Source organism: Prionailurus bengalensis, chromosome B4 (assembly GCF_016509475.1).
Source record: "Prionailurus bengalensis isolate Pbe53 chromosome B4, Fcat_Pben_1.1_paternal_pri, whole genome shotgun sequence".
In the NCBI taxonomy this organism is placed as follows: Eukaryota; Metazoa; Chordata; class Mammalia; order Carnivora; family Felidae; genus Prionailurus; species Prionailurus bengalensis.
Genome location: NC_057358.1, coordinates 103,030,900 through 103,043,184, shown reverse-complemented (window position 1 = coordinate 103,043,184; position 12,285 = coordinate 103,030,900). Strand labels below are relative to the sequence as shown.

Here is a 12,285-nt window from a genome sequence, read left to right as displayed (position 1 = left end):
GTCAGCACAGAGCCGGGTGTGGGGCTCGATCCCATAAACAGTGAGATCATGACCTGAACTGAAATCAAGAGTCAGATGATTAATTGACTGAGCCACACAGGCACCCCTTAAAGATAAAATCTTTAAGAAAAAATATTTTTTTGTTATTTGCTGATATATACATAAAATCTCTCTGTAAGGATCCAATCAAAATTAGTAATATGGTTATCTAAGGGGGGAAAACCTGGTGAACTGTTGGGCTAAAGGTCAGCAGTGGGAGTGACTTCCCTATGTAGCCATTTAGTCTTTTTTATTTTTGAACTTTGTAAATATATTACTTAAAAAAATAAGTAAAAATATGTATATATGACATGAGAAATAAATAGAAGATACTGGTTTCAAATGTAACCCTACCCATCACCCCCTCCCGCTCCCCCACAAATACATAACCCCTTGCAATTGAGTTTGATACTTTTCAGTTCTGTACTGCCATTACATCTTCATCACAGAACCTGTCTTTGAGGGTTGATTATTGTTTTACTTGACTTTCATCCTCCACTAGAATCTCCTTGAATATAATAAGTACAGTCTTATTTTTTTGAGTTTTATGTGGCCTGGCATATACAGAGAGCCATATGTTTATGGCGAATAAAATGTAACTACCTTTCTGTCTTTCCTTTCCACATAGACTTCCAAATACTTCTAATTTTTATGTTTCTCAGAATATTTAACATTATTATAGTTTCTGTTTTCTAATGGGAGATTATTTTCATTATCTTCCAGTATTCTGTATTAATAAAGTTTCTAATAATATATATGTTAATGGATTTTTTTAACTTAAATCTCTAGACTTATATCTGTTAGCTTTGTTCTTTAAAAAAAAATTTTTTTTTTAACGTTTATTTATTTTTGGGAGACAGAGAGACAGAATGGGGGAGGGGCAGAGAAAGAGGGAGAAACAGAATCTGAAGCAGGCTCCAGGCTCTGAGCCTGTCAGCACAGAGCCCAATGCGGGGCTCAAACCCACAAAGCACGGGATCATGACCTGGGCCGAAGTCAGATGCTCAACTGACTGAGCCACCCAGGCGCCTCAGTTAGCTCGTTCTTTAGATTGGTGGCTCTTAAATGTTGGTCTGCAGGCAGATGACACAGGACTTACTAAAAATATAGGTTGACAGGGCCCATCTCCCAATATGCTGCTTAATTGCATAGGATTGGGTGGAGCTGGGGAATCTTTTTTTTTTAACAAGCTCTTCAGATGGTTTTGTTTTAGAATCAGAATTAGAAACAGCTGCATTAAATATTCTGAGGAAATAGTGTATCAATTCTTGAAATACAAATAAATGGAGGGTTATGTATTAGCTATCACTGCCACCTCTCGTAGGTAAAAAGAAGCCCTTCTCAAGCTCAACTTCTTGGAGAGTAAGTGATTTCATGAGTTATAAAGTATTTACTGTTCTTTTTGCGTGTGAGACTGTGCTGTGTGCAATTTATAGACCCAATTTTTGTTCTCTGAGCTTAATTTCTAGATAAAATAAAGGTCGATGTGAATATACAGCTAGGAGGGCATACTAACAATTTATAAAAGTCTTTGCATTGTATTAAAATGTATTCCTCCTTTCTAGCTTTGTTGACAGAATATCTGCTTTTTACTGCTGCAGAAAAGTAGACTCAATCCCTTGGAATATTTGTTTTGCTTTGTTTTGTTCCTTTTTGTTTTTAATGTGTATTTATTTAGTTTGAGAGAAAGAGAGCACAAGTGGGGAGAGAGGGGTAGAGAGAGAGGGGGGGGGGGTGGGAGGGAGAGAGGGAGGGAGAGAGAGAAAATCCCAAATAGGCTCCATGCTGTCAGCGCAGAGCCTGACTTGGGGCTGGATCTCCTGAACCATGAGATCATTACCTGAGCTGAAATTGAGAATTGGACCCTTAACTGACTGAGCCGCCCAGCTGCCCCTGCTTTGTGTTGTTCCTAGCAGACTGTCAGTTTCCTATGAAAATTACCCATGGTAGGTAGGTCATTAAGTTTGTGAAAGCTTTCACAAACTAGTTCCTCAACTGCAAGACCACAGAAAAACTTTAAAAGAAATCTATTTGATCCCAGTATATATTTAGAACACATTTAGCCTGAGGTAATATATTATATGGACACCTGAAGACATTCACTGCAATAAATCAGTTTAATATACAAATTGATCCAAGGGTTTTTGAGTTCACATTGAAAAATTATTGGCTTTCCTGTGAAAATTTCAATTACAATTCATATTAAGAAGAATTAATCAGTGTCCCACCAAACCATTACACTTATTAGGAATTAGTTAAAATGAATGCATTATTATGGCAGTAATTCAAGATCCTCTTTACCAGTGTTTTCTGAGAATTCTTTTCTTTTCTCCTAGTTAATTCATTGAAGGGAAAGGAGATGGGAACTAGGAAAAGAAATATATCACAGATTTTTGTTAGCTTGCATGGTATAAAGCTGTTGATTATGTTTGCTCACGTTTAGATTTTTCTAATGATCATCTAATTCACTATAATTTCTTTAGGCTTCTAATACAGGCAGGCTATGATGTTAATATTAAAGATTATGATGGCTGGACACCTCTTCATGCTGCTGCTCACTGGGGTAAAGAAGAAGCATGTCGAATTTTAGTGGACAATCTGTGTGATATGGAGATGGTCAACAAAGTGGTAGGCCTTTTAAATATATTTTAAATATTTAACTTTTGGAAATAAGTGTTTTAGAAGTCTCAAAAATATTGTAATGTAAATTTTATAATTATATTAAGTTTTATGAACCATACAAAACAACATTTTATCAGCCATTTATTGGTTTTTATTATTAATTAAGTATTTCTCAGCTACCTACAAGGTGGTTTTGACCTTGGTCCTCAAAGAAAGAAGTATTACTCTTTGAGTAATCCTATTACCATATGTAATAGAGTAGATTTGGGTACTTCAGAATTCATAAATTAAGAAAATTTTGCTTTTCTCTGTGAATGTTTTCTCCCATCACTATGGGTTAGGACACATACAGAAGTATATTTCTATTTCTTTTTAGCTGGTGGTCTTGACAGCTTGCTTACAGTAGCTTTTTAAATGGCTCGGACAGTGAGGTCTTAAAGCAGGTGAGAATATAGAAAACCCATAAAGTTTTATTCCAGATAAAATTATTGAGATGTAACATGTAGTCTCCTAGTTTTGCAGGTGAGAAAACAGTTTATGAGGTAGAAGATTCACTTACTATCACCCAATTAGGTAGAGGGAAGGAAGGAATGAATATCACATAAGTGTTTTTTACAAATCATGAACTGATTCAGGTTGTCAGATTCCTTACTAGATTAGGGTTTTTTTTTTTTTTTGTACTCCCTTCCAAGCACTGTCAGTTACCAGTGTCACCAGTATTCCTACTAGTTTTCCTCCTATTCGTATTCATGATTCTTATCATATACCAACAGTTGCAGAGCTCAAGACACTTCCTCTAGTGAGCTTGATTACCTTTAGCTTCCATAGAATATCCTTTATATATTGCATTTTATAGGATAATGTGGTAAATTACTTAGCAGAGGTTCCTAAAACGATCTCCTCTTTATTCAGATGGTGCCATCTGATCTGTTGTGTCCATTAATATAAGTGCTGGTGCTGATTACATTCTGATAACAGCAGTTTCTCCTTGGGAATCTGCAAAGGGAAGAGAGCAAAAATGATAACCATATGCCCAAGATTTCCCCATGGCTAAGTGTTTGGAAGTTGAGGTAGTTAGTGGAAATTCATGTTCTAGTTGCTGACATAAAGTGATAAAGAAGCCCTCTGAACTCCTTTCATATATATGTACTTATATATGTATTTTATATATGTATTTAGACATGTGCTTTCCACATATGTATTTATAAATGTATTTTTCATATATGTACTTATATGTGCTTATAAATGTATTTTCATATATGTACCTGTAAATGTATTTTAAGTAAGAAATGTACAGGCAAGAAAGTCCTAGGAAGTGGTGAAAATCTTCAGGGAAGTCAAGAGAAAAAATGTTTGAGAGCATAAGTATAGGTTTGCTTTTATACATAAGTATAAAAGTTTTCTATCTAAATTTTTAGTCAAAACTTTGATAATTTGCCCTTTTTTATTTATAAGTTTTCTGTTTTGTTATCAGCATTAGAAGACAAGTAAATGTTGATACTATTTAATTTTAAGTATAAAAGGCCAGCCAATTTTAGTTTGACAATTCATATTTCCTCTCCTTCCATGTAGAAATTCCCCCAGCAGTTGGGATTTTTCTGAAGAAATTAGTAAATATCTCTTATCTTCTAATCTCTTTTCTGCATTCCTGTCTCTCTCCCAAACAATGTCTCTTAAAGGCCACTTGTCCACTGACATGGGCAGTGCTGATAATTGGTTCATTCATTGATAGTGGCCTCCAGATAAGGACCAGAAGAGAGAAGCTTATTAATGGAAAGGTTTTCTGAGAACATTGTATCATTTTCTAGTTTAAATATGTTATTTTTTGGTAGTGATACATAGACAATATATATAGTATGTATGAAAAAAGTTATTTTATCTTGCATCTGTTCTATAAGTGTCTAATTCCTGTGCCCTCAGTTTATCATAATTATGCTCTAGGAGAAAGACTGCATATAAATCATTTTGCTTTATCTCTTTTTGTTTCTATGTTACTATGGTAGCAGTTTCTTTTTTTCTTTAAGTTTTTTTTTTTTTTTAATTTGTTTATGAGAGAGGAAGAAAGAGCACAGGCGGGGGAGGGTCATAGAGAGGGGTACAGAGGATCCGAAGCAGGCTCCTTGCAGGCAGCAGAGAGCCGGACATGGCGCTTAACTCACAATCCATGAGATCATGACCTGAGCCAAAGGCAGACGCTTAGCCAACTGAGCAATCCAGGCGCCCCAATATGATAGCACTTTCATCCTGGATTTTAATGTATTATCCCCTCATTTCATCTTTTCAGTGTATCTTCATATGATCTTAAAAGAATTAAGGCTTCATAATTTCTTAGAGTTTTATAATTTTAAACTTGTTTTCACATATATCATTATCTAATGCTATCCTTTTAAACAACCCTATAAAGTTATCTGAGTTATGCAGATTTGAGAACATGATCAGAGAAGTTGAGTATTTTCCTAAAGCCCTAATAATTAAGTGTAATTAAGAATAATTTAACGGGGCACCTGGGTGGCGCAGTCAGTTAAGCGTCCGACTTCAGCCAGGTCACGATCTCGCGGTCCATGAGTTCAAGGCCCGCGTCAGGCTCTGGGCTGATGGCTCAGAGCCTGGAGCCTGTTTCCGGAGCCTGTGTCTCCCTCTCTCTCTGCCCCTCCCCCGTTCATGCTCTGTCTCTCTCTGTCCCAAAAATAAATAAACGTTGAAAAAATAATAATAATAATTTACCTGCTGTGTTTCTCTGCAATTTTTACTTAGTTTTTTTATTTCTCATGCTTTATTTTTCCAGATACTAACTCAAGAGTTGTAAAAACAGGATTTTAAAATTTTTATCAAAATTGGATTTTTCTTTTAAAATATCAAGCTTTTAAAGACTTCTTTTGATAGTGAGGAGCTACGTAATATATACAGCATTTTAAAGACCTTTATGCCATAAGTATACCCAAATGTAAGCTTTTTGTGGGGTGGGAAGGGAGATTATATTCTACAGTAATGGAAGGTATTTTTACAAGACTTAATTTTTTTTATTTTAATTTTATAATTTTGCCTGTGTGAGTTAGGCTCTCTCTGTTATCACTGGCTACATTTTTTAAAACTATGTCGTATTTCATGTTTAATCAAAATTAGTCTTTATTGTGTAATCCTGCTTAAATGAATTTATCTTGTCATTTGATACCTTTTTCAGTACTTATAGATTGAAGATTTTTAGTAGATTTCTTAAAATAATATCAGAGAAATGTAAATATATTTTTACAACTAAACTTTAGAGTTTAGACGAATTCTTTACTAATAGAAAATAAAATTTTGGTAAATGTGTAATGTAGAAAATGCAACAAATCAAGGCACCTGGGTGGCTCAGTTTGGCTCCGGTCATGATCTCGTGGTTTGAGTCCAGCATCAGGCTCTGTGCTGACAGCTAAGAGCCTGGAGCCCACTCCAGATTCTGTGTCTCTCTCTCTTTCTCTGCTCCTCCCCTACTCACACACACTTCTCTCTCTCTCTCTCTCTCTCTCTCTCTCTCTCTCTCTCTCTCTCTCTCTCTTTCTCTCTCTCTCTCAAAAAAAAGAAACATTAAAAAACTTTAAAAAATGCAACAAACCATATAGAAAATTTGAAAGTTTTTCTACATAAAAGTGGGAGACATGTTCTTAAATAGAGAGTTTGGTCTGGTTTCTTTAAGTTATTTGTAAAGACATTTCCTCTCATTTTAACTCATAAATTATGTGACTTTAAATATAAAGATTTTAAATATACAGACTTTATAAAGATTTTTCTTTTGCTTCCTTAACATTTTAAAATAATTATTTTACTAGAATGTACCCAAATAATGTCCCTTTTGAAATATTAACTAAGATGTTTTTCTAATTGGAATTTTCTCTTTATGCAATCTTACGATGATTTGTAGACAGTTTTTTTTTTGTCTGTTTGTTTTGTTTTGATAGCTGTCATTATAAAGATTTAAATGAATAACCAAACTGCTTCTGCTGTTAATGGACACAAGGATTTTTTTCCCCTGAGTTTATCTGAGCTTATTCTTATTTTCTGTAAAGACAGTGGAACAGTAGAGACTGAGATTCTGTTTCCACTTTGCCTTCATTACCTCCGTGAGCTTGAGCAAATACCATATACTCACAGTCTAGGTTTCCTCATCTGTACAGTTGGAGCCATAAAGTTCGTCCTGACTACTTCACTGATTGTTGTGAAAATGAAGAGAGATCACACTTGCAGAAGTAATTCAGTTAGAATAAGTGAGGAAAGAATGAAGAGTCCTGAAAATTAGACTTAAACAGTGGCTCTAGTGTGACTCTGGTAATTTACAGATGTATTACAAACTGATTTATTAAGTAGTAGTTTTTTTTTAAGATTGTTTTCTTGATTGAGTCTTACTTTTTCATACGTCATCATTATGCTGTCTTCAGTTGCTTCTTGGTTACTTTGAGTGATTCTGCTTATGTGTGCTACTGTTAGCACCCCATTAATGAAGCATAGATCCAGGTCATGTTTATAACTTTACAATTGGATAGCTTCATAACTGTCCTATATATTATTTAATGAGCATGGTTAAGTTGAGGGGTGTGCTTTTCTGAAATTAGAAACTTTTCTCTGTTTATAGCCTGCATTTTACTCCAGTTTTTATTCTCTATCAGCTGCTGTTTGCAAAGTAGACTCATTTATCAAGGGAGAAAGTGAAAAGAAAGGTTAGTAAGGTGATCCAATTTCTTATTCTTATAAAAGAAAATTCCTCAGTTACTAAAATAACCCCATTGCATTTAACTGCTGCTAAAATTTAATTGCAATTCAAAAAAATTTTTAAGGTGCAGTATTTCATTCATGAGAAGGGTTGATAAATACTTAAAACGATACTTAAAAAGAAGCCACTGTGTTACTTTCACCCAACATGATCTTGAAAACAATTTGCTTAACAAGCATAGCATGTGTAACATTGTAGAACTATGTAGAACAGAGAAACTGTGATATAGCAAAATGGATTAACGTGTCTGTATTTCATATCTAAAGGGCACCTTCAAAATTTGAGCCACTTTGTTTCAGAGCCATTTATTCTTCAGGACTTTAATTCTTAGCATCTAATACTCAAGGTTGAAAGCGGGGGAGTGGGGGGAGATTTATCAAAGCTAAATCTGTCTCCTGGACTGAGTGGGGAAAGGCTAGATTGCCTCTTAAATTCCTGCTGGGAAGACTTTGCAACAAGAAAAGGCAGATATACAAGTGTTTTTGAACCCTGTAAATTTTAAATACATATATTGCTGTATCTTGATAAAGTAGCATTTCATGTACTTTTATGATATACTTCATAGACCGTATTTTTTATTTTATAAACAGATAATGGAAAACCAGCTCAGATATTGGGTAGCTTAATACTTCATTTTATAGTGCCAGAAAATGTAATTCCTATCCAAGTAGGTGGCAACATCCTAATGTTGTTACAGAATTGAAGGTTGTACATTTGTTTTTTAATGGAAGAGTTTATGTAATTTTAGAACTTATTATCTACCAATCTGGTTTTGTTGTAGCTGTGAGACCCCTGATATGAAAGAAATTTCAGTTGCCTTTCAGAATGATATATTTTCTAGTTGAAAAAAAAAGTTGAATTTTCTTCTGAGAAAGGATCATATATTGGCCAACATATAAAGTAGAATGTATTCTAAATAATGAACTTTTTTGACATTGTAGAAACCTATCCCATTCAGTTATTATTATAAGGACAAATGTAGTCAACTGGAGAAAACCTTACTATGTTTGGTCAACAGCTCTTTGAAATTTTCTTTTCCACAGTGAATAAAAATAGATTGACATATGTTCATCTGAACTAATTTTGAAACTAAGTCATACCTGTGGCTGGCTGAACTTTAAGCAGTTTAGAAATATATATATATATTTTGTTACTGTAGCAAGACTTTAATTTTTATGGAGGTATCTAAAAGAAAAAAAGCCTCGAAGGGTTAAATGTGGAATTACCACATGCCCCAGTAATTTCACTTATAGCTCTATCCCCAAGAAAATGAAAACATATGTTCACTCAAAAATTTGTACACACATATTCATAGAAGTATTACTTGCTAAACAGCAGAAAGCAAAAGCAAATGTCTATCAGCTGATGAATAGATTAGCCAATGCGGTATGCCATGCAATGGAATATTATTCAGCAATAAAAAGAACTGAAGTAGTAAGTACTACACGCAGCACATGGATGAAACTTGAAAACATACAATGTGAAAGAAGTCAGTCACAAATGATTTTTTGTGTGAGTCCATTAATATGAAATGTTCAGTACAGGCAAATCTGTAGTAACAGAATTAGTGATTGCCGTGGGCTGGAAGGCTGGGAAGAGGGATGAGAAAAGTAAGGAGGTCATTTCAGGATGATGAAAATATTCTAAAATTGATTATGGTGAAGGTTGTAACATTCTGTGAATGCTAAAAACAGTTGAATTTTACACTTTAAATGACTGTATGGTGAGTCATATCTCAGTAAAGCTGTTACCAAAAGTAAGGGGTGGTGTATCAGCTGCTTTTCTCTCACATGGGTTTCTCATACATCTCTGTTAAGTCATATGCTGTTGTATTACTACATACATAACAAACTACATATGTAACAAATGTTTTCTAACTTTTCTGTATAATTACACAGAGTCAACCAGAGGTGTTTTATAGTTTGTTGACTTTTTACCATTACCAATCCTCTTTGTTTCCTACCTAGGGCCAGACAGCATTTGATGTAGCAGATGAAGATATTTTAGGATATTTGGAAGAGTTGCAAAAGAAACAAAATCTGGTATGTTTGATGAATATCTAAATATTATCTCTATTAGTGAATTCTTCTAATTAGAATTCTTCTAAAGCCTTAACTTTCAGACAGTTAAAGTATTTTTGTGATGTTTTATGCTTTTGGTTTAAGTTAGTCCTGTCAGTCAAACTAAATGACAGTGAAAAAGAGTAAAGGAATAGTGGTAGTGTTGTCTTTTGTATTGCTTATTCCCATTTCTCTTATCTCCCTTTCACAAAATGAATACTTCTGTAATGTATCTACTCAAGAATAACATGTTTTTGTAATTTCATAACAAAGTTTGCTTAGAAGAAAATCTCAGATTTCTAAAATAGGCCCTAGATATTGAAGAAGTTATGTAAGTAGGAAACATTTTTAAGTAAAATATCATCAGGCATATTAAGTGGCTGATGGAGCCTGACTTTTTCAGTGATCTAACAGTGGAGAGATCTAAAAAATTCAACTTTGTTCTTCACGTAGCTTTTTAACTGTCTAGTCCTTTTTATTCTTTATCCAAGCTGCCTTCCCTCCCCTCCTTTTTTTCCAGTTAAAACTTGAATCTTTTATTTGTTTTGGGTTTGTTTCATGTTTGAAAAACTACTTTATTTTAAATTCTGTATTTTACTCATTAATACTATTTTAATACTATTCTTATTTTCCTTTGCATAACTTTTATAAAGCTCCATAGTGAAAAACGGGAGAAGAAATCTCCATTAATTGAATCAACAGCCAATATGGACAATAATCAGTCACAGAAGACCTTTAAAAAGTGAGTAAAATATTAAAGTCACTTTTGTTAATGTCATGAATGAACTGGCATCATGGCCATGAATGTGATTATTAGACTTTGTGGATCTGAGAAAAATTAACGTATTTGGCTTTTTGTGTTTATACTCATTTGAAAGCTATTTTCTTTGCACAGCAAAGAGACATTGATTATTGAGCCAGAGAAAAATGCATCCCGTATTGAATCTTTGGAACAAGAAAAAGTTGATGATGAAGAAGAAGGAAAGAAAGATGAGTCTAGCTGCTCTAGTGAAGAAGATGAGGAAGACGACTCAGAATCAGAAGCTGAAACAGGTAAAATTTGAAGCATAACTGGATTTTCTATGAATTTTGATACACTGTAAAGTAAGGTAAGATCAGGCTTTAATTTTGTAGCTTTTCTGATTGACTTGCTACTTGTTCAGATACCTGAGAAGCCAGTAAATTACCTTTCAGAGAGTGTTAAAAACTTGAGTATGGTTGTGAATTTATTGTCTAATGACCTGGAGGCCCTTATCGCCTCTATGTTTTGTTTTGTATTTTTGCTGACCTGTATTTTTAGATTTGAAGAAGGTGAAGATTTCCTTAGGATGGTGCAGGTAGGGTGTAAATGGGTTCCCAACAATTAACTAATGCTCCTGATACTTTTCTGAGGCCCAAAAGTCCAGAAAGCTGGTCCTGATATCTTCCCAAATATTCCCTAAACAAAAGTAAAGTTTTAGAAAGCTGAGACTGAATCAAGATAGTTTCCTATGGGATGTGGGGAGATTTGCTTTGTTTAGAGAAATTTTGAAGATACAGGAAAGTATACCTTCATATTCCAACTACCAAGAATGAACAGCTATTGACTGTTATATTTGCTTCAAATTTTTCTTTTAATAAAATTTAAAAAGTTACAGTTGTCTTTAACCAGGAGCCCTAATCTACTTCCCTTTCCTTTCTTTCCAAAGTCAGTCACTATCTTGAGTATTTTCATTTTATCTTCCAGTCTATTTTTACACACTGACACATTCAGAAGTAATTACCAGATGCTTTTATAATAATAACTTACTCTGCATCAGCCAATCACTCAAATCTTCTGAGCACCATGAAATTCCAGTATTGCCATATTTGAGTTGTGTAACCTGCCGTTTTAACCTGTAAATTTATCACACACAAAATATTCCATTTCCATTAAGATGTTTTGATCAAAGAAAAAATTATCGGGGCGCCTGGGTGGCTTAGTCGGTTAAGCGTCCAACTTCGGCTCAGGTCATGATGTTGCGGTTGGTGAGTTCGAGCCCCGTGTCGGGCTCTGGGCTGATGGCTCAGAGCCTGGAACCTGCTTCAGAGTCTGTGTCTCCCCCCTCTCTGCCCCTCCATGCTCATGCTCTGTCTCTCTCTGTCTCTCAATAATAAATAAAGGTTTAAAAAAAAAAAACAGGAAGAATTATCATTATCAGGACCTAATGGTCATCATCGGTAAATACAAATTAAAGCCCTAAAATTTCTTGGGTTCCTTATATTTCCTCTAGACAAAATAACAGTTTTAGATCATTTTATTTTTACTCACTGAGCAAAATATTTCCTCTGAGAAAATGTGGGAAGCTAAAGTTTACTAAATAAACACATGTCAAAGAAGATACTGATTACCTTTGTCTCATTAAAAGCAAAATGTTGCAGGGCACCTGGGTGGCTCAGTCGGTTAAGCCGCTGACTGGCTCAGGTCATGATCTCCCAGTCTGTGGGTTCGAGCCCTGCATCCAGCTCTGTGCTGACAGCTCAAAGCCTGGAGCCTGCTTCAGATTCTGTGCCTCCCTCTCTCTCTGCACCTCCTCTGCTTGTGCTCTGTCTTTCTGTCTCTCCATCTCCGTCTCTGTCTCTGTCTCTGTCTCTCTCTCTGAAAAAAATAAACACTAAAAAAATTAAAAAACAAAAAACCAAAATGTTGCTAAGCAGATAAAGGCCAGCTTTGTCGCCAGGTAGTGTGTGTGTCTTATTTATTTAGTTATTTTTAATGTTTATTTTTGAGAGAGAGAGAGACACACACACACAAAATGCAATCAGGGGAGGGGCAGAGAGAAAGGGAAATAACAGAAT

The 12,285-nt window shown here is 34.7% G+C and overlaps 1 protein-coding gene across 9 annotated transcripts in view; it reads left to right on the top strand.

Moving 5' to 3' along the window:
* PPP1R12A (protein phosphatase 1 regulatory subunit 12A) overlaps positions 1–12,285 on the top strand; it is a 160,097-nt gene that overhangs the window by 85,887 nt on the left and 61,925 nt on the right. For all 9 annotated transcript variants that reach the window (XM_043561596.1, XM_043561601.1, XM_043561594.1 and 6 more), the window contains exons 5-8: positions 2,523–2,667; positions 9,376–9,450; positions 10,122–10,210; positions 10,364–10,521. In XM_043561596.1, coding sequence (XP_043417531.1) covers positions 2,523–2,667; positions 9,376–9,450; positions 10,122–10,210; positions 10,364–10,521 — 467 coding nt within the window. The remainder of the gene's footprint in view (positions 1–2,522; positions 2,668–9,375; positions 9,451–10,121; positions 10,211–10,363; positions 10,522–12,285) is intronic.